The 21,972-nt window shown below is 48.1% G+C and overlaps 1 protein-coding gene across 2 annotated transcripts in view; it reads left to right on the plus strand.

Annotated features, from left to right (window-relative positions):
• Positions 1-2,026: 2,026 nt before the first annotated feature.
• Positions 2,027-21,972, plus strand: part of EMILIN2 (elastin microfibril interfacer 2) — a 56,083-nt gene continuing 36,137 nt past the window's right edge. Inside the window, exons 1-2 of one of the 2 annotated variants that reach the window (XM_065932517.1) lie at positions 2,027-2,396; positions 2,935-3,057. In XM_065932517.1, coding sequence (XP_065788589.1) covers positions 2,263-2,396; positions 2,935-3,057 — 257 coding nt within the window. In that variant the 5' untranslated portion in view covers positions 2,027-2,262. The remainder of the gene's footprint in view (positions 2,397-2,934; positions 3,058-21,972) is intronic. The other variant, XM_065932516.1, reaches the window with a different exon arrangement.

Consider the following 21,972-nt stretch of genomic DNA (forward strand, 5'->3'; position numbering starts at 1 on the left):
AGCCCCACACTGGATGCCTATAGGGATGTGTCTAGGAAGACATGTGGGACACATACTGGCTCCCTTATCTGATGCATATCAGAAACATCACATCTTTCATTGCACAGGAAGGGCTGGACGTTCTGCTAACACAGAGCCCACATCTATCTGGGCTTACCTGTGACTCCTCATTACTTTTGCATGGGGCCTTGCAGTGTAACAGATGCTCAGATTACATTTATTTACCGATAAGTGCCATTTATAACTGATTAAATATAGTGTAGTAGTCACCTCAATGAGAAGTTGGTCCTCCGACTTTTGTACTAGAAGACAGCTTCCTGGCATAACTTTGATTCAATGAAACAGTTGGATGCGATGATCAGTCTGACTCATTGCCAAGCTTAAGAATTACGGGTATTGAAGAGAAGTTGTGGTTTGATAGCTGTCAGATGTAGATATACACAAATGGTGTGTTTCCTCCATTTTCCCCCTCTTCTGTCCCTCTCTTTTATTTTTGTGTGGTGCTTCGTCCCTGTGACACTTTATGGACAAAAACGGTGTGAGGACGGGAAAGAGAGAACCCCACAGAAATTAGAGATTGAGTTACGCAAGGCAGCTTTTCATCCCTTTCTGTTATTTTCCCCTCAGGGTGGCTCTTTTGAAGCCTTGGATGATAGCGGTTCATTATTTGCAAGATCTCCCATTTACAGAGTTCATGGACAGACTATGTCCTTACACGGTATATTTTTCTTCTTGGCTCTTGAGAAGTTTCTACTTAGGGAGTTTTCTTTCTCCTATTTGCAAATCAAAAGGCCCAATAACACCATCAAAGCATATCAGAAATAAAATGGGCCCACTGGCTTCACTTAGTTACCGTAAGGAACAAAGTTTTATGATTCCCATCACAATTCATGGCCAATTCTTCTGCGAAGTTGCTTCCTCCCAAAAGAAATTTGTAGAGATACCGTGCAAGCGTGCATGCTCAGTTACTCAGTCGTGTCCAACTCTTTTTTGACGCTGTGGACTGTAGCCTGCAAGGCTCCTCTGTCCTTGAGATTCTCCAGGCAAGAATACTGGAGTGGATTGCCATGCCCTCCTCCAGGAGACCTTCCTGACCCGGGGATCAAAGCGGGGTCTGCCTGACTCTCCTGCATTGCAGGAGGATTGTTTACCAACCGAGTCACCTGGGAAGCCCTGGTAGAGATTGGTGTAACTCAAAAATAGAAATAAAATGGAATATTATACAGTGACTAAATTGTATATTTAAAGAAATATTTAAGACCTATGGAAATGTTCATTATATAATCTTTTATTTTGAAAAAAACAGGAAATTGCAAAAAAAAAAAAAAGGCATAAAATATGCAAGCACGTGAAAGACAAATGTCTAGCAGTGTCTGAACTGTTTTGAAGAAAAGGTGATTATTGTGGAGTAAATGTCTTTAATAATAATTTTTAACAGTTCAGAATGGGACCTCAGAAGCAGAGGCTGTGGGACTACCTTTTGGAAATTAGTGGAGTGTATTAGAGTCTGATACTGTGCTTCAAGAAGCTGCTCGGAAGTGGTGGAGCTGTCTTTCCTCATCCCCCGCTGCCTGGCATGTTGACTTGGAAACTGTTTAATGGATGCGTAAGAAAAAGAGGACCCGTGTTCATTCCTCCTAAAGTCGCCGAAGTTCAAGTGCGGAGGAATGGCCGCGTCTTGCCAGAGGAGGAAACCCGAGTCAAATCGAGCGAAGGACTGATAAAGATGTCCCTCGTTAGCCCTGGGAAGCCGGCCCCGGGCACGACGTGAGCCCCGCCGGACTCGCCGACGGCGGCCCTTCCCGAGGGGCCGGGCGCGCCCGCTGGAAGGTGGGAGGCGGAGTCGCCCGGCTTCTGGGAAGAGACCAAAGGAATGAGTAATTGGAAATTCTGTAACAGAGACCCTTCTCCCAAAGCCTATAGCCCTTTCACCCCAAACCCCCTGCCGAGAAGCAAGAGGACGGGAGACAGATGCGGCGGAGGGAGAGTCACGTTCCGGGGAGGGAAGTGAAATAAAAAGGGCGGCACCCGGGGGAACCTGTGCGTCATTGAGGGACCGAGGAGAAGCGCGGGCGCACGAAGTGGAAAGGAGAAGTGGGAGCGAGAAGCCGGAGGGGGCGGCCGCGCAGCGCGGGTAAGGGCGCCGCGCAGCGCCCGAGCCTCCTGCCTTCTCCGGCCGCGCCCCGGCCTCCCGCAGCCTCCCGGCTCTAGTCCGACCCGCGCTCCAGATCCCGCCGGCGGAGCGCGCCCGCCGCGCGCAGAATGTGGCCGCCGACACGGCCCCGGCCCCACGCGCCCTGGCGCTGGGCGCTGGCACTGCTGGCCCTAGGCGGCGCGGGGCTGTGCCACGCCAGTCCGCAGCCCGGGCACCCCGCGCGGCCCAGCGCCAGGAACAAGTAAGTGCGCGGCCTCTGCTCGTCCCCAGGACGGCCGGGAGCCGTGGGCTCCCACCCACCCCTTCCCGCCCTCCGCAGGACCCCACTCTGCCCGGCAGAGGCGAGGAGCCGCAGCCGGGGTCCCCCTCTGGCTGCCGGGGCGGCGCCTCCTCCGTGGTGGAGCGCGCTTCTCGGCCGGAGCGGGGCGTCCCGGGCGACCTCGCCCGCGCCCCCAGCGGTGCTGCGTTCCGAACCGTGGGGCGCAGGGAGAGCCCCGCAGGGCAGGGCTATCAGGAAACTCCCCGGGAATGACTGGGGCCCCTGGGACGTGGGCAGGGGGGCCCTTCTGTCCGTCTTTTGTCGGATTAAGGTGCCTGCTCTCCAAAGGTGCACCCGCGCACCGTCCACATGTCGGCTGGTTAGCCTCCCGCCTCCGTGGGGACCACGACTCCCCTACCCTCGCTCGATCGGTCGCCCTGAAGGCTCGTTCCCTCTCTCCCCCGCCTCATTGTTCTCCGGGTTTACGCCGCGCCCTCTTCCCTAATCTCCTTCACCCCAGGAACTGGTGCGCCTACATCGTGAACAAGAACGTCAGCTGCTCGGTGCTCGAGGGAAGCGAGACTTTTATCCAAGCTCAGTACAACTGTGGCTGGAACCAGAAGCCCTGTCCGTCTGCGCTCGCGTAAGTCGTGGAGCCGAGGGGCGGGCGGGGCGCGCCGGGCCGAGGTGGGGGCAGGGGTGGGTCGGGTCTCTGGGCTCCAGCGGCTCAGAAAATCTCTCCCAGCGGATGAAAAGTCAGCCGCTGAAAAGTCTGAGCGCTGAGCGGGGTACTAGGCTCTCCGGGGTATTCGGGTCTGGAGTGAGCGTCCGGGACGCGCCTGCCTTGCGGTCGATCGCCGGGCAGAGGAGGGGACGAACAAAGCCCCCCACCCCCATTCTCTCTCCCTCTCTTTTTCTTTCAATTTTATTACTAACATAAGGCAGCTGGACCTAATTAGATCCATATTGTGTGTTCTGGGGCACGGAGAAGATTCCAAAATGTATACTGCTAAGAACTCTTATGTGTAGGGTTAGCTGAGAGGTTTGTTCTATCCAGTGTTCTAAATCAGGCGTTTTGTCCAAATGTCCCCATAAAACTGACCTCTTCCAGGTGTTGTGGATCTCTAAACCAAAAGTCCCCAGAAACAACCCGCTTGAAAGTGTGCGGTTGTTGTTTTTTCAAGTTAGATTTGGGGGATTCAGCTAAGTGGTTGTCAGGAGAGAATGGTCCTTAAAGAGGAGGAAAAGGATTAATCTTTTTGCTCATAAAGATTTCACTGTATCGGAAAAAAAAAAAAACAACAAGGAGGAAGCGAAGCAGCAAAGTACAGATTTTGTAACATACATCACCCCCATTCAGTTGTCATCTGGAGAGTCTTTGTGTTTTTCTGTTAAGTCAGATATCAGAGGGGGAGCTGATGTGAATAAATGGCTGTAGCCGACACATGGGATGGTTGAAATTAATTGTTTTCCCCTAAGAATAAGTTGTTTGTCTTAGACCACAGTTGTCTTTACAGCAAAGAGTAGCCAGTAGGCGGGTCTGTCTCTGGCATAGCGAAGGGACAGACTGGAACTTGTGCTGCAGGAAACCTTATTCCAGAAGGCAGTGGGGGGTGAGCTTCAGGCTATAAGTGGGATCATCACAGGCGGGGTATGGTGAGGACTGAATCAAGGAAGGGATGCGTGTGTGCTAGGTCGCTTGAGTCCTATCCGACTCTGTGCAACCCCATGGACTATAGCCCGCCAGACTTCTCTGTCCATGGGATTCTCCAGGCAAGAATGCTGGAGTGTATCATCATGCCCTCCTCCAGGGGATCTTACCCACCCAGGGATCAAACCAGGGAAGGCATAAGTCCTATTAAAAGCCAAAAAACCACCCTCCCACCACCAAAACAAAAAAACTTAAGACTCCCCACTGCTGTACGCAGAGCATCGGTTTGACACTGAATTGCTGGCTGTCACACTCAGTTGGGTAGCCCGTCAGAGGGCACAGTGTTCTTCTGACGCCTGTGTCTCTGGTTGCACGGGGCGTGGAGCACGGCATTTCGCAGGTGTTTCTGATGAGCCCAGGAGCCCGAGATGCTGCCCACAATTCACAGGTGTTGTCAGTTCTTCATGATTTGATCCTTAGGACCTGAGACCCGTGGAAGTGAAGGTTCTTGGGAAACTCAGCCTGGAGTTATGGAGAGGGGGCTTTCTGGGTGGCATGGGACAGGTGGGCCTGGAGGCTGGCGACAGGCTTGAGTGAGGAGCGCGGTTTAGCCACTGGTGACTGTCGAGCATCGTGGGAAGAGCAGGTAGGAGCTGTGCGGACTTAACAAGAGTCGGAGCAGAACTGAGCTGTTAGAGGTGGCGGAGGGAATGGAGGGAGGAGGAGAGAGAGCAAAGCCAAGACCTTGGCGGAGGAAGTGGCATCTCAGAGAGCTGGAGAGGAGAAGCCCAGGAGGTGGAGGGGTCCAGAAAGGCCAGGGCTCTGGGGCAGCAGGGGGAGGGGGGATAGGCCTTCTGCTAATGCAGGAGACAGTTCGAGGGCAGGGAGGGGGGTAGGCCTTGTAACTTGTGTGAGATGCAGGGCGTGGTCCTGAAGAAAACCCTTTACCCAAGAGTCTCATGTGTTTCAAGGGTTTTCATGGGAAAAGGGAATTGCTAGTAGTTAAGCAGGTGAGGCCTGGTGGCTCAGACAGTGAAGAATCCGCTTGCAACGCGGGATACCAGGGTTCAATCCCTGGGTTGGGAAGGTCCCCTGGAGGAGGGCATGGCTCCCCACCCTCCAGTGTTCTTTCCTGGAGAATCCCCATGGACAGAGGAGCCTGGTGGGCTACAGTCCATGTAGTCCTCGCAGAGTCAGATATGACTGAGCAACTGAACGCTTTCAAACTTTGAAGCAGATGAAGAGCTACTTGGAAGACTCAGCAGGTTTTAGGACAGAAGTGAAAAAGCCGAAGGGAGAGACTGAATTTGCGCTGAGACTGAGGGAAGTCAGAGGGAGACAGGGTTCAATGGGGAAGTAACTCCTGCAATAGGAGGACTTCTGAGCTGGACGCTCAGATGCCACGGGCGCTGGGGACTTGGCACAGGTGGGCTTCCAGGAGGTTTAGCCGATGTTCTGTTTGCATGTACAGAGAGGCTTTGATTCCAGATTGTGAATTTGGGTATCGTTCATGTGAAACTGGAAGTAGAGAGGGTTTTTGTATGATACATGGGTGTCTTGAGTAAGTGCTTTCCTGACGCTGTAGAGAACGCTGTGTCAGGGTTGTTTAGTCCATACATTAGTTTAATGCTTGCTTCAGTCCTTCAAAATGAATACTGTTGTCCCCATTTTTATTGGTGAAGACTTGAGGCAAGAAGTCCCTGACTTTCCTGTGGCCATATGACAGGGTAGTGGCAGCGCTGCCAGGAGACCTGGCCTTTGTGGACAGGCCTCTGTCCCTGGAACATGAGAGAGAGTCTTCAGTGGCTTCCCTGGTGGCTCATTGGTTAAGAACCTGCCTACCAGTGCAGGAGATGTGGGTTCGATCCCTGGACTGGGAAGATGCCCTGGAGAAGGAAATGGCAACCCACTCCAGTATTCTTGCCTGGAAAATTCCATGGACAGAGGAACCTGGTGGACTGTAGTCTATGGTGTCGCAAAAGAGTCAGACTCGGCTTACTGACTAAACAAAAGCAAAAAAAAAAAAAAAAAAAACCCAAACAAACAAAAACCACTTTAGTACTTGTAGAGTACTCAACTACTGAGAAGATTTCCACCTTCTTTCTTGGAAGGCAATTCCCACATAAAAGTGAGTGAGCATTGTTGGTCCGCATACGAGCATGTGCCTGTGTGTTCACGCCTGTGTGCTTACGCCTGTGTGCTTCACTCTCTTTCCTGGGCATCATTTGCAAGGATTTAGTGGACTACATCATTTTTCACGCTGTGTACCATGCTGTGCAGTTTGGCTCTTATTTTATGAAAACACTGGCCAGTTTGCTTCCTTTGTTTGGTTTGTTAGGCTGGTGGTTGAAAAGATGCTATTAGGGAGGCCAGACTGGTGGAGCTTGAGACTTCTGGAAAACCACCCCAGTCCCCCTGGGCTCAGCCACCACCCTGAGACTTGTCACTGGGGATAGAGTCAAAAGTGTGCTTCCAGAAAAACCATTCGAAGCTCATGTCCCAATACTTGTGAAGTGGTGATGCCATTCTTGTGTACGGAGAATGGTTAATTGCTATGAATACGTCTGTGTCACTAGGAATTTGAAATCAGGGCTCTCTCTGTGGGTCTGTCTCTGCTGCACTCTGTGAGGAGGGGTCCGGGTCTCCAAGGCACAGGACCGCGTCCACAGACACTGCTGCCTTCCTTTAGCTAATTCCTGAGGGTGGCTGATCTGACCCGGGGAGGAGAAAAGAGAAGTTATCTGGTGCTGATTATCCGGTGAGGAGGGAAGGGCAGCTACTGTGGACTCTAAAGCAGCATAAAAGCTGGGCGGTAGCGATTGATCATTTATTCTGAATTCTGAAGATGGGTCTAAGGACCATTTCCTGCTCTGAGATCATTGTTCAACTTTACACGTTCATGTTAAGAAAGGCATAAATCTTCTAAAATTTCATGGTATTGCAGAGTTTTCTGATTCACTGTAAAAGCCTTTAGCAGTTCAGCCTGTTTGGTAGATGGTCACTGTTGGCACATGCATACACACACCCGCACTTAGGATGGTCCCAGCAGATCCGCACCTGAGTCTGGGGTCTCTGCAGGACATCTCCACATGAAGAGCATCTGTCTGGTCCTGGACCAGTTTGAGAGACTTGTTTTGGGAGACAGGAATGTGGGAGACTTGGAATTCTTTCTGTAGGGTGGGGACCAGGCAGGTTGACGGTCTTGGCAGGCTTGGTACAGTGTCCAGGACTGATTTCACGAGACGCTCTTCTTGGAGCACATTCTTGTAAGAGGATGAATCCTTTTATGTTCATTATCTTCCGTCTGTACTGCAGTCCCTGGGCGTTATCCCCCTTTCACAGGAGGGCATGGAGTCAGGAAGTAGTGGCGCCTGGGAACAAGTCCAGCTCTGTTATTTCTAAGTCTTAGGCTCTTCCCACCCCACACCCACACACCCGCTTGCTGTCTAAACCCACACTCAGTGATGAGCGCCCAAGAGTGTGTGTGGTATGCGTGCGTGAGTGTGCCTCCATGTGTGATGCGATGACCCTGGCAGCCCCAGTGTGATGGGAGGGGATAGTGAGGGTCTGAGCTCTCGCAGAGCCCACCACCCGCCCGACGCGGGTTGGCCATGCTGTGTGCACCGCTGGTGGAAAACAGCACTGTCTTTCTTCTCCTGGCTGGACTGGGCATTGTTCCTTTCATGCATCATTCATGCCTCATGGCAGTGATTCTAGAGAGTTCCATCACCTCCCACTCAGCTGGGCTCAGCTGAGTGCTGTTAGTATTTGAGGCGTTTGGGGGTGTCCCATGTGCAGAGCAGCTGCCTCGCTGGTGAGGACAGGGAGGACCCCAAACGTAAGGCAGGGTTATTCCCCTCTATTCACTGCCATCTGACACTGCAAAACTGACTGGGGTTTGTCAGCATCCACCCAGCCCATCCCCTACCCTCTCCTTGGGTGTGTAGAATTTTGGTGAAATTTTTCCTATTAGCTCTTTAAAAAAAAACCCAAAAAACTCGGCGGCTGGGACAGGGGCCCACTCTAGGAGCCTGCGCTGCTGTGATAACACAGATGCAGAATTTTTGAATTTCCCCCAGGTGTGAGTGTTAGTGCTGAGTTTCCAGAACTCCTCTAATCCTTAGATTCTAGGGGGAGCAGATGATCATTCATTTGGAAGGAAAGTTTTCTATTAGGGAGCAGTTTCAGCCAGGAACAGCTTGAGAAAAAAAAAAAAAAAAAAGCCCTTGAGAGTTGGGGGGAAAAAAATGAGACTTGTAGAGCCACTTCTACGTTTTTCACATCTCCAGAAACAGAATTGCTTTCAATTCAAACTGTGCCTTTTGTGTAGACAGCTCTGGGGGAATGTTTCTTCTTTCTGGGTTTCCCCCCCCCCGCAAGATTTCCTGATTTTTGGCTGTGCTGGGTCTTTGTTGCTGCATGTGGCCTTTCTCTAGTTGCAGTGCGAGAGCTTTCCATTGCGGTGGCTTCTCTTTTTGCGGAGCAGAGACCCTAGAGCTTTGGCTCGGTGGCTGTGGCGCATGGGCTTAGTTGCCCCTCGGCATGTGGGACACTGGGCCAGGGATCGAACCCATATCCACTGCATTGCAAGGCAGGATAAGAATCCCCTGGACCACCTGGGAAGTCCTTCATTCAGTTTTTTAACCAACGTCTTGAGGTCCATCGGCTGTGACGAGCCCTCCTCCTTGGTACGAGGAGGGACCTTGTTATCACGAGGGACCCAAGTCCAGCCCCAGGAGCACCTGCGCAGAGGTACCCAGAGCTGTGCCTGGCCCCTGCTGCATCCCCCTCTTCCGGGCCCCATCCTCACCAGCCTCTGGGGCTTCCCCACGAGCCTCAGACCTTCCTTACAAGCGGCCTCGCTCTTTTCCTTTGTTCCCGGTAGATACGATGTTATGTTTGTAGAGCCGTTTGGTGTTCCAAAAACATTTTCACGTTCGTCATTTTATTTTATTCTCATCACGAGGTCAGCCAGCAGATTAAGCAGGGAAGAGACTGGGGTCTTGGAAGAAGAATTTTGTACTTACGGGCTACACTTTCCACCTTTCTTATCTTGGAGAAAAATGAATAGAATACACACAGAGGTTGTGGCTTTAAGGAAAACAGTTGGCTTTTTGTGAAGCCTCATTTAATTCCCGTTAACTAGTCTTCCTCCATGGATCTGTGATTCCACCAATACTTGGTCAATGAATTAGAATTCTGATGAGGCCAGAAAAGGGGAGACGTGGCAGGGTGGGGTGGGGACAGGTCAGCGGGCCCCTCACGTAATCCCTCGAGGCTGGCTGGGTGTGGCCAGTGCTTCTGGAAGAGGAGATGGAAGATGCAACCTCTGGCCTCTGCTCTGCCACTACGGAGCTGTGTGACTTCAGGCTAGTCACTCAACCTCTCTGAGATGCGCTTTCCTCAGCACCACGGGGTTAGTGACAGCTGTGAGGTACAGTCACCAGCAATGTCTAATAGACACAGCTTGTTCTCCCCGTTTGGAGCTGTCTGTCACCTCTCAGGTGGTCTCCTCTTTAAAGGCTCTGACTTCTCTGACAAGTTAGAGAAAGGCTGGGGGTGCTAAAGAATGAAATAAAGACATGCAGTGGCCTAAGATGACAATTAAGAAAATAAAATCATTTCAATCAATTTGTAAACATGAAGTTAAACCCAGAGGTTGCTTTGGAAGCAGAGCAGTCATGGAGTTTTTTTGGGAAAAAGCACAGGAGAGATTACAGTCAATTTAAAATAAGTGCTTTGGGGCTTCCCTGGGGGTCCAGGGCTTAGGACTCTGAGCTTCCACTGTAGGGGGTACGAGTTTGATCCCTGGTCAGAGAACTAAGATCCCACGTGGCGTGGCCAAAAGTTTGAAAAAATAAAAATCAATAAGTGCTCCAGTTGCTGTGGATGTTGGTTCCTACCTCTGCAGGTGTTTGGATGCCTGCGGCGGGTCACAGAGAGGAGGCAGCTGAGTGTTCCAGGTTGCCTTCACTGAGCTCCAGTCGTGTTTCATCCAGCCAAGAACACGCTGTTTTAATGCTCTGCTCTAAGAAAAAAAAATCCTCTTCTTCATGTTGGGAATATTAAGATGTTACTCGTGTTTACTGAGTGAATAATGAGGCAGGTACCGTGCATGACAGTGAGCTGCTGTTTTACATACTGTTTTCTAAAACCAAAAACTGACAGACTGCCAGTGTTCAGATGACTTTCAGACTGTCACCCAAATGTTCTGATTTATTGTTGGCTACAGGACTGTTTCACTGCCCAGAATTAACTGCTTCCGCGCTTGATGAAGCAGTTTTCTGGACTTAACAATGACCCACTTGATAAAATGACACAAGCGTGACTTTGCCTGATAAATGATTTTCCTGGGAGGATCTGGAGAGGAACAGAGTGATTTTCAATATGATGGCAATTCACATGGGAGGAAAACTAATGAAATTATTAAAACGAAGCTCACCAACAAGTTTTCTTCCTTCCTTCCTGTTTTAAAGTGGTGATGGGTGCTGAAAAAAAGTAGGGAGTTTTCCAACTAACCAAATTCCTGGTTTGAAAATGCTGGAGAAGCAGACTTCTATGGGTGTGTCAAGATCCAGCTGCTCTTTTCTTTTTTTTACCCCCACCTAAAAAAATATTAGAAGATTATGGAATACGCCTAAAAATTATTCTTTGCAGCATCAGCCTTTCAGGGTAGTACGTTTTCCTGAGCATTTAGTTAAAAGAAATTTGAGATGCGTATTTAGATGAAGTCTTCTCAAGCTGATAATTTTGATGAAAGGGAATTGGCTGTGAGACGTCTCAACTTTTCCCTGACTTCTCCCATCTTCTCCCACTTTTGTGATTGTCTGTGTGGGCCTCATTAGGTTATTTTTGCCGAGATTTGCTCGCAGCTCATTATGAGGTGCTAGAGAATTCCCTCCTGCTTCCAGCTGCTTGCCTGCGTCTGCGCAGCACAGATGCTGTTAAAGGATCATCATATAAGGGCCTAGATTTTTTTCTCCCTAAACCGTGGTGGTGAAAATGCCACTTGTTTTCTGCTAACTGAAACTTTTCCGTGTATCTTGAAAGTGGAGCCCAAAAGCTGTGGTGGAGATTGCAACAGAACTCAGGGTGGGGGCTGGTTGCACAATCCAGCCCTTTGCGAGGGATCTTTTCACCAGTAAAGTGGTTCCCTGGCTCTAGGCAGTTTCAGCCCTAAGAGCTCTGACAAGCGAGGGTGGGGGTGGTTGGGGGGAATGAGGGCCCCGGGCAGGGAGGGAGGCATCACAAGCCCCTCTGGATGCGTTGAACATTCCAGAAGCCGCTGTCCTGATGGTGCTCATGCCTGACGTATACACCAGGTGGCCCACCCTGGAGATGCCCCAGCTGTTATCTGCTGGAGCAGCAGCGTTCCAGGACCACAGCCCAGGGTCAGGGCCTGGCCCCATCATGATAAACCATGTGCCCGTTCTCATCCCCACACATTGCATCATCTTCTGGCCACTCTCAAGGTATCTGGGAGTCGTTCGGTTGCATCATGGCAAAAAAACAACTAGTGAGATGAAACGCAGATTCCTTGCTCACTGGCAGAGCAGGAGGGAGGGAAGGCAGAAACACCATTCACGGCTCATGTCCAGAATAAAATTGCAAGGTGCCCGCGGAGGCCTCCTTGGCAGAGTCCACACTGGGAAAGAACAGTCCCAACGAGGAGTCACTCTTTGTCGTATTTTTAAACGCTCATTTATGTCTTTGACATTTTGTGTTATTTTACACAAAATGGCAATTTGAAGATAAAAAAGAAAATTCTGTTTTGACTGTTTTCCCTAATCATTGGTCCATGCCACCTGATGCAAAGAGTTGACTCACTGGAAAAGACTCTGATGCTGGGAAAGATTGAGGGCTAAAGGAGAAGGGGGCGGCAGAGAATGAGATGGTTAGATAGCATCATTAACTCAATGGACATGAATCTGAGCAAACTCTGGGAGATGGTAGAGGACAGAGGAGCCTGGCGTGCTGCAGTCCATGGGTTCGCGAAGAGTCAGACATGACTTAGCAACTGAACAACAACAGCTTTCAAAAGTACAGAAATAGATATTAGGGCTGAGTTCCCAGGAGAAATAAAGCAATTGGTTGTGTGTTTGTAAAGTAATCTGATACATTAAAAACAACAAAACTAGTTAAATCCTCATTTTGAAACTCTGAAAAAGACTTAATAATGCTGATTTTGGCTTTTTCCTAACTGAGATTTGTAATTGGATAGTCAAGACTGGCAATTTGCTTTCAAGCAAATTTCTTATTTGCTGATGAGATTTTAAAATACTCAAGTGCATAAATATATATAAAGTGTATATAGTATATAAAATATATGTATATAATATATGTATGCTATATGCAAAGCACACAAACAGCTATACTGAGGTGTAATTTATATAAACTGTACGTATTTAAAGTTGTATGATTTAACATGTATATGTACCTGTGAAACCAATATCACAATCAGGATGTTGAACGCCTCCATCACCCCCAAGAGTGACCTCACACCCCTTGTAATCCTTCCCTCCAGTTTCTCCCCCCAACACACACTTCCTCCCCAGGCAACTGCTGATGGGTTTGTATTCTCTAGATATTTATGTCACTACTCATATGATCTGTGCTCATACATAAGGTTTTTTCATTCAGCTTGGTTATTTTAAGGCACATCCGTGTTGTGCTCTGGATCACTGGTTGATTACTTTTTACTGTCGAGTAGTATTCCTTTGCATGTGTCCACCACCGTTTGTGTCTGGTTGTTTTGAAGCTGAGAACTCATGGTAAAATACAGTGTGGAAACTCATTTATGCTGATAGTAAGGTTACAACTCTGATTTTTCCGAAGACCAGTTGAGACGGTAAATACATAACAGATGTAGAACACTGGATGAAACCATAATGGAGTAGAGAAACATACGGCACATTTCGCCCTGGGGAAAGTTGGATTGAGGCTGCCTAATTAGCATACACCATTTTGAATTGGCACGAAGCTCGGTAGGGTTAAGTAGACGTATTATTTGAAGACTCTTAGTTCCTTGGTTTCATTAAAAAAATATTTTTGTGCCTGGTCTCCATTTGGCCCAGGTCTAGGCCCCATTGGGGATACAGCAAGGAACCTGACTTCTCTCTAGCTCTCCAGACGTTCACGGCCAGTAGGTGAAGTGAGATATAAACAGAAGCAAAAGATAGGTATGAGGCCTGCAATAAGAGAGGCACAAACTGCGGAGGATGTTCAGCGGCGGAGGAAATTGTTTCCAGCCGGGAGGAATCCGCGAGCTTGTTTGCAGGTGGTGACGTTCTCACGGGGCTTTGAAGGAAGGTTCGAGCTGAAAAATAGATGCAGACGTCAGAGGACACCAGCGCAGCCCAGGGAGGACGGTAGCGGGGCCCGAGAGGAGGACAGAAGGGAGGAGTGAGCCGTGGGCGGGGCAGGTCTGTTCCGGGCCTGTCCCCTTGGTGTGTAGATGGTCATGGAATCCCTGAGTGTCTGTCCCGATGCGCCCTGTGTATGAGGACATCAGTCATCCTGGATTAGGGCCCCCCACCCTGACGCCCTCATGTTAACTTGCTCACCTCTGTAAAGCCCCTGAATGCATAGTAAGTGGCTTCAGTCGTGTCCAGCTCTTTGCAGCCCTGTGGACTATAGCCCGCCAGGCTCTTCTGTCCGTGGGGTTCTCCAGCCAAGAATGCTGGAGTGGGTTGCCATGCCCTCTTCTAGGGGATCTTCTTGACCCAGGGATTGAACCTGCATCTATTATGGTTTCCTGCATGGGCAGGAGGGTTCTTTATCACTAGCACCACTAGGGAAGCCCACCACCTCCAAATAAAGTCACATTCCAAGGTCCTGGGATTTGAACTCTGACATATTTTTGGGGTGACAGAGTTCAAGCTGTCACCCGGGGTTGAGAGTGTGGGCTCTATCATTTAGGCAAAGGGGCGCCATGGAGAATTTTAGGTCAAGGACACCAGCAGAGCTTCCAAATGCTAATCTGGCAATTTGTGCAGAATGGGTTGGAGAAGCGAGAGGATGGGCGGGAGGGGCTCTGTTGGGAGCCTGGCCGGGTTCCCTGGTGGAGCTGAAGCAGGTGTGGTGGGAGAAGTGGGTCTGGCTGTGGAGGGATGAGCAGTGACCGAGACGGAATGGCCAGGAGGCCTCTTCTCTGTGCTTTGGGATGAAGAGCTGTCTCTGAGCATGTTAGTCCGTTGTCGATGGTGGGGATAAAAAGGACAGTACCAGAGACAGTACCGAATTTGAGCTCCCTGCGTGATACAGCGAATTTCCATTGGCTATCTAATTTTACATAGAGGGGTGGGGTGGAGTGGGAGGGAGTTTCAAGAGGGAGGAGACATACATATACCTAGACTGATTCATGTTGATATTTGGCAGAAACCAACACAGTATTGTAAACCAACTATCATCCAATTAAAAATGAATTAATTTAATAACAACAAAGGACCATAACTTGTGTTGTTCAGTCGCTCAGTTTTGTCCAGCTCTTCACAACCCTATGGACTACAGCACATCAGTCTTCCCTTTCCTTCACTGTCTTCCAGAGTTTGCTCAAACTCGTGTACATTGGGTCAATGATGCCATCCAACCATCTCATCCTCTGTCGCCCCCTTCTTTTGCCTTCAATCTTCACCAGCATCGGGGTCTTTTCCAGTGAGTTGGCTCTTCGCATGAGGTGGCCAAAGTATTGGAGCTTCAGTATCAGTCCTTCCAATGAATATTCAGGGTTGATGTCCTTTAGGATTGACTGGTTAGCTCTCCTTGGAGTTCAAGGGACTCTCAAGAGTCTTCTCCAACACCACAGTTCAAAAGCGTCAATTCTTCAGCACTCAGCCGCCTTTATGGTCCAACTCTCACATCTGTATATGACTACTGGAAAAACCATAGCTTTGATCTTGTAAGAGAAGGTGAAGTTTTTGTTTTTATGCACTGTCTTTTAGAGGTTGTGGCAGAATTGCCGTTATTCACAGAAGGATCAGTACCTCGTTATTCATCACCTTTGATCAGGAATCAAGTCTAATCTTTCATGTGGGCAGTTGGGTCTATTATTATAGAAGCAGCCCAGAGGGTTAGTCTTACTACAAATTTTTACCTTATGGTGAATACAATAAAATAATTGTATATATCTTGTCTGATATGACTGGTCTCTGCTGAGATGCCCTAGAACAGTGCCTGTTGCTCTGGGTCATGGACGTCTGTAGGCTCCTGGTACGTATGATTGTTCCATGGTAGATACTCAGGGAAAGCCATCGTGTGGTCCTGGTGGGCACCCAGAGGATGTTTACTGAATGAATGGATGAAAGAGAAAGCATGTGTGTTTATTTATTTCTTTTATTAAGACTGTATATTTTTGGAGCAGTTTAAGGTTTACAGCAAAACTGAGGGGACAGTAAGGAGATTTCTCGTGTTCCCCTGCCGCCCACATATACCCAGCTTCCGCCATTATCATCTTTCCCACCAGAGCAGAGCGTTTCTTACAGTTGATAAACCTGCACTGACACATTACGGTCCTCCAAAGCCCATGGTTTGCATTAGGCTTCATTCTTGGGGAGAGAAAGTTTTTAGCTTGTTTTCCCTCCCATTGTGAAGACTCGTATGTGCTGAGTTTGGTTTTCATGTTTCAGGCACGGAGACTATAAGTTTAAACAACTGGCCATGGCTTGTGTTTTTAAAATGGAAATCGTGGCATGCACAGACTGTGAAATGATTGTTACAGATGAGTGAAAATGCAGTGGCTTGCAGCTAAAACGAAGGGTTGTGATAGGATAGATTCCTGTTAAATCAACCAAAGGAACAATGTGTGATGTCATTTAGATTCCTGAGCTGGTCATCTCAGCATGAGCTTTAAAAGCTTTTTACCAAGGTGTAAGTCTACGTTGCCTCTCTGTGTGAAGTATGATGGAGTTCTGATTTGGGGAGGCTTCCGGTTGTTGTTGAGTCACTCAATCGTGTCTTACTCTCATGGACTGAAGCCCGCCAGGCTCCTCTGTCCTTGGAATTCTCCAGGCAAGAATCCTGGAGTGGGTTGGTATTCCCTTCTCCAGGGGATCTTCCTGACTTAGGAATCAAACCTGCGTGTCCTGCATTGCAGGCGGGCTCTTCATCACTGAGCCGCCGGGTTGGCCCAGGGTTCATGAACACAGCTCTAAGGAATGCTTTGGTGTAATTAGGAGGGTACAGTAATCAGAGATAAGAGTGTGTTTTGAGAAAGTTAAATACTGAAAATATAGGGAATTATTTTAAAGTTTATTTTTGTGACAGAAATTCCTTGAAAATAGCGCGCTGATGTATTTTATTAGCCATAAAAATTGCAGTGACGTCTTGGGTGGTGGGCCAGCCTAGTGCCTGACTTATCATGAGGATGAGAATTACTACTCAAACCATAGATCTTAGTTGTTTTATTTAGACAAAACAAAATAATGCAATCTATGTTATTTTTCTTAAATGATTTTAAAGCGATGGACAGCAAGCTGCAGCCCCTCTCCACCACCTGAGAGTCTGTATATTTGTCTCCCACCCCCCTCAATTTACAAGAACCGTGATGCCCCGAAGCATTTCTCTAGGTTGTTACACCCTATCATCCTACAGCCCCTGCATACTTGGGTTCTGGGGTGGTTTTCTCAGAAAAACATCACACTCTCAAATTCCTTAAGAAAGGACTTCTCTGGTGGTGCAGTGAATAAGAATCCGCCTGCCAACACAGAAGAGATGGGTTCAATCCCTGGTCCGGGAAGATCCCACGTGCTGCAGAGCCACCAAGCCCGTGCGCCAGAACTGCTGAGCCTGTGCTCCTCAACAAGGGAAGTCACTGCAGTGAGAAGCCCCTGCTCACCGCAACTAGAGAAAGCCCCTGCAAAGTAACTAAGACCCAGTGCAGCCAAAAATAAATTAATTTTTTTAAAATTTCTTAAGAAAAACTCAAGTTCTGCAAGCCAGCGTGAGCACGCAGATTCAGTGAAGACTATAGAAACACAAACAGCTTGACGGACATGGCAGGTGTTTCCAACCTTAAAAATCCACTGGCCACTCTAAGTCTCCTTGGAGTAAAGTTCCTCCTCACTTTTTTCTCCTCCATGGCCTCCATCACCCCTTTCTATTTAAAAGCAAATAAGCAGAATCCTTCTTAGCTCACCCCTGGCCCTCTACTTATCTACACCTTCAGACTGGAGGCGGGCTGGTTGTGGCACCATCTTCCAAAGCAGAGTTCTCCTTCTAAACAGAGGGCAGTCGCCTGTGAATGTCTCAACCTCGTTGTCTTAAATGTGGATTTGAAAATCATAAAATAGCACTGGCCTTGCCTAGGACGATGTGAGAAATATGAAACTAGGTTGTAACATTTGGTCCTTCTCCCCCACAGTGTGGTCATAAATTAGAAAAGAAACACAAGCGATCCTGTTTTCAATTCCCAGATTATTTTTTTAAACTGAAAATGAATTGGCCCAAAGAAAGAAAATGTTTTTATATCTGCAGAGAAACTCCTACTGACTTAGGATTTTCTGAGCTTCTAAGTGACTTCCACCAAGTTCCGGGTGAGGCATCTTTAAGAGCTTGCCACCATCCATGGTCTTCATCCAAAGACCCAACATGGACTACAGATGGGGTATTGTAGCCAGTTCCCCTTTTGAATGGAAAAGCAATACAGTGGTCCTTTGGGCTCCACAGGGGATTTGTTCTGGGACATCCCACAATTCTAAAATCCACAGATGCTCAAGTCCTTTATGTAAAATGGTGTAATATTTGCCTAGAACCTATGCACATCCTCCTGTATACTTTAAATTGTGTCTGGATAACTCATAATACAGCGTAAATGCTATGTAAGTCCTTACAGTAGCTGGGTGCATGACAAACTCGTTTTGCTTTTTTGAAACTTTCTGGAATTTTCTTTTCCACGAATACTTTCTTTCTTAAAAAATTCTTATTTATTTTTGGCTGCGCTGGGTCTTTGTTGCTGTTCAGGCTTTTCTGTAGTTGCGGTGAGCGGGGCTACTCTCCAGTTGTGGTGCATGGGCTTCTCATGGCGGTGGCTTCTCTCGTTGTGGAGCACAGGCTCTAGGGCATTCGGGCTTCAGTAGCTGCAGCACGTGGACTCAGCAGTTTCAGCTCCCAGGTTCTAGAGCACAGGCTCTGTAGTTGTTGCTCCAAGGCGTGCGGGATCATCCCAGATCAGGGATGGAATCCCTGCCTCCTGCCTTAGCAGGCAGATTCTTTACCACTGAGCCACCAGGGAAGCCCTTCCATGAATACTTTCAATCCATGGTTGATTGAGCCAGATGACTGAATGGACCGAGGATACCTCATGGGCAGCTGCAAGGTGAAGGGCGGTGGCAGACATGGAAGCCGAGAGAGAAGAGAAAGCAGAGTGACCAGAGCTGAGGGAGGGAGATTGCCAAACAAGACAAAGGACATGGAAGAAAAGCTTTCGAAATTATTGTGACTTCTGCAGGAGAATTTGAGGAAATCATGCTTCCTCTTTAAAAAAAAGAGGAAATAATCAAAAGAGTTGTTCAGCGGCTCTGAGACAAAAGATCTGGATTTCTGAACCACAGAAAATCACCCTTGGGCCCAGCATCACGCCAAAGGCTGAGGCTGCAGCTGTTCTTGTGTCCACACCGTGGGAACCTGGGGCTGTGCGCATGGGGAGGGATGGGGTGGAGGCTGCTGCTCTCTGGTCCTGACTCCAGGAATCAGGGGATGGGATATGGCTTTGAGAAGTGGAATCATACAGGCTGTAGTGGGAACAGCAGCCTGCTGCAGCCTTGGCCCCTCCCCAAAGAATTTCTTTAGGGTATTGTGGGCCTTCATTAATGTTGGATTATTCAGCCTCCAGAAAGCTGGGGCTGCACTTGGGTCTTGGGGGCCCCCCACACTTGCTGGCCGCTACCCAACTGTGGACTTGTGTTCCGTCGTGTATTTCCCCAAGTGAAGAAGTTAAAGCTAAGAATGTGGACTCCTTGGAACACACGTATAAGCTGTATTTCATGCTGCTGGGCGCGCCCTGCACTTGGAGATGATGTCATCTTTAGCAGTGAGAGTCTGCTCTGAGAGAAAGCACCCCCGCTCTTATAGGAAATCTGAAAGTGACGCTTCACTGTCGATTGCAGCTGAGCTGGGACAGCCTGGTGGCTGAGCCACGGGACATCGCTCCAGTCGACTTTGTCTTAGGAACGTCTTCTGTCCTCAGGGTTAAAAAGGGCGATCAGTTGTGGAAAGCTTTTACTTATTTCCTGTATGATCAGAGCATAAAATAAAGAGGATTTTAGGGTTTGAAATCTAACTTGCCATCCTAAGTACCCAAGGAAATTACTTCAAGAGGAAACAGGAAAAGAAACAGCTTACAATTGTGGTTTCTCCAGCAAATATCAATATCAGTAATCTCAGATATGCAGATGATGGGCTTCCTGGGTGGCACTAGTGGTAAAGAACCCACCTGCTAATGCAGGAGATGGAGGAGACCTGGGTCCGATCCCTGGGTCGGGAAGATCCGCTGGAGAAGGGAGTGACAACCCGCTCCAAGAGCCTGGAGAATCCCATGGACAGAGGAGCTTGGCAGGCTACAGTCCATGGGGTCACAAAGAGTCAGACACAACTGAAGCCACTTAACACATGCAGATGACACCACTCTTATGGCAGAAAGCAAAGAAGAACTAAAGAGCCTCTTGATGAAGGTGAAAGAGGAGAATGAAAAAGCTGGCCAACTCAGCATTCAAAAAACGAAGATCATGGCATCCAGTCCCATCACTTCATGGCAAACAGATGGGGAAACAATGGAAACAGTGACAGACTTTATTTTCTCGGGCTCCAAAATCACTGCAGATGGTGACTGCAGTGATTAATAGAAATTAAAAAGCGTTTGCTCTTTGGAAGAAAAGCTATGACAAACCTAGACAGCATATTAAAAAGCAGAGACATTATTTTGCTGACAAAGGTTCATATAGTCAAAGCTATGGTTTTTCCAGTAGGATATGAGAGTTGGACCATAAAGAAGGCTGAGCACTGAAGAATTGATGCTTTTGAACTGTGGTGTTAGAGAGGACTCTTGAGTGTCCCTGGGACTGCAAGGAGATCCAACCAGTCCATCCTAAAGGAAATCAGTCCTGCATATTCATTGGAAGGACTGATACTGAATCTGAAGCTCCAGTACTTTGGCCACCTGATGCATAGAGCCAATTCATTAGTTAAGACCCTGATGCTGGGAAAGATTGAAGGCAAGAGAAGAAGGGGATGACAGAGGATGAGATGGTTGGGTGGAATCACTGACTCAATGGACATGAGTTTGAGCAAACTCTGGGAGATGGTGAAGGACGGGGAAGCCTGGAGTGCTGCAGTCCATGGGGTTGCAAAGAGTCAGAGGCAACTGAGCAACTGAACAACAGCAGGTATCTCCTTTATCTTAGGAAAGAGACAATCTCCTATATATACACTTTCATTTTCAACACATTGCTTTGGTCTAAGAGCTGCGATTTAAGAAATGTATAAAGCTATATTGTAATTTGATTTATTATTTATTCTATTATTTTTTTTTTGGTGGCTGTGCTGGGTGTTCATTGCTGTACATGGGCTTTCTCTGGTTGCAGATAGCAGAGGCTAGTCTTGAGTTGTGTTGCTTGGACTTCTTATTGCAGTGGCTTCTCTTGTTGTGGAGCGTGGGCTGTAAGCGCAACGACTCAGTAGTTGTGACACATGGGCTTAGTTGCTCTGAAATATGTAGAATCTTCCCAGACCAGGGATCGAACCCATGTCCTCTGCATTGGGAGGTGAACTCGTAACCACTAGATCACTAGGGAAGCCCTATAATCCAGTTTTAATCAGGGCTCATCAATCTGACTTCGAGATCCATTAGGTACATTTTGTATTTCAGAAATATATTTGCCCAAGCCTTTTGACTTTTAAAACTTAGATGGATCTACCTAAGGAGTCAAGTAAAATATTCAGCATTTCTTTACTTTCATGTTACTAATTTCTCCACAGAGGGATCTAACTAGAAATGTGTCATATAGCAGAAAAAGATGAGAATTGTGACAAAAATTTGTATTGGAGTATAGTTGATTTACAGTGTTGGTTTCGTTTCTGCTATAAAGCAAAGTGAATCAGTTATACATGTACACGTATCCACTCTTTTTTAGATTCTTTTCCCATATAGACCATTGCAGAGTGTTGAGTAGAATGCTGTGCTTTGCCGTAGGTCCTTATTAGTTATCTACTCTAGATAGAGTAGTGTGTGTGTGTGAATCCTGATCTGTGGGTGATGTGCTTTAACCTGGAGGAAGGCTCTCTGGTTCCTTCACTCACTGTCGTGTGGCGGGGCGGGGGGTGCTTTTCCCAGTGTGGACAGTCCGCATTAGATGGGACGTGGGGATCAGAGTCACTTCCTTAGCCCATCTTGTCCATGCACACAGTTTCAAATGGCCAACTTTTGGATCATCCGTGGACACAGTGGACTTGGACGGGAAGTACTTCTTCTGCTTGTGCAGAACCCCTTTTCCTTCACATAGTTCTGAAATCCCTTCCAGCTTCAAACTCTACAGCCTCCATAGTATTTACTTTTGGCAAACTGCTACTTCAATAAAAGGCTCACTTAATTATTCACTGATTGGTAGGACAGAAAACCAAAAAAAGAGAAAAAATCCGTTTGTCACAGGCGGGCCCTAGAACATCAGTTCACTGTCTTGGCCATTGCTCAATTGGAAAACTGGGGCCCAACTTTGTAAAAGTGAATTACTCTGTAAAAAGGAAGTTGTGACCCATGCCACAACATGGATGAGCCTCAGGTGAAGGGGATCAGGACAGACCACCTCAAAACCTACCACTTCGGCATACTGATTATTCTGAGCTGAAGGCGGTTGAGAAACCACAGAGATAAGACCTTTCTTTAAAAAAAAAAATTTCTTTATGCTGCGCTGGGTCTTC

This window comes from Muntiacus reevesi, chromosome 4, assembly GCF_963930625.1.
Source record: "Muntiacus reevesi chromosome 4, mMunRee1.1, whole genome shotgun sequence".
Taxonomy (NCBI): domain Eukaryota; kingdom Metazoa; phylum Chordata; class Mammalia; order Artiodactyla; family Cervidae; genus Muntiacus; species Muntiacus reevesi.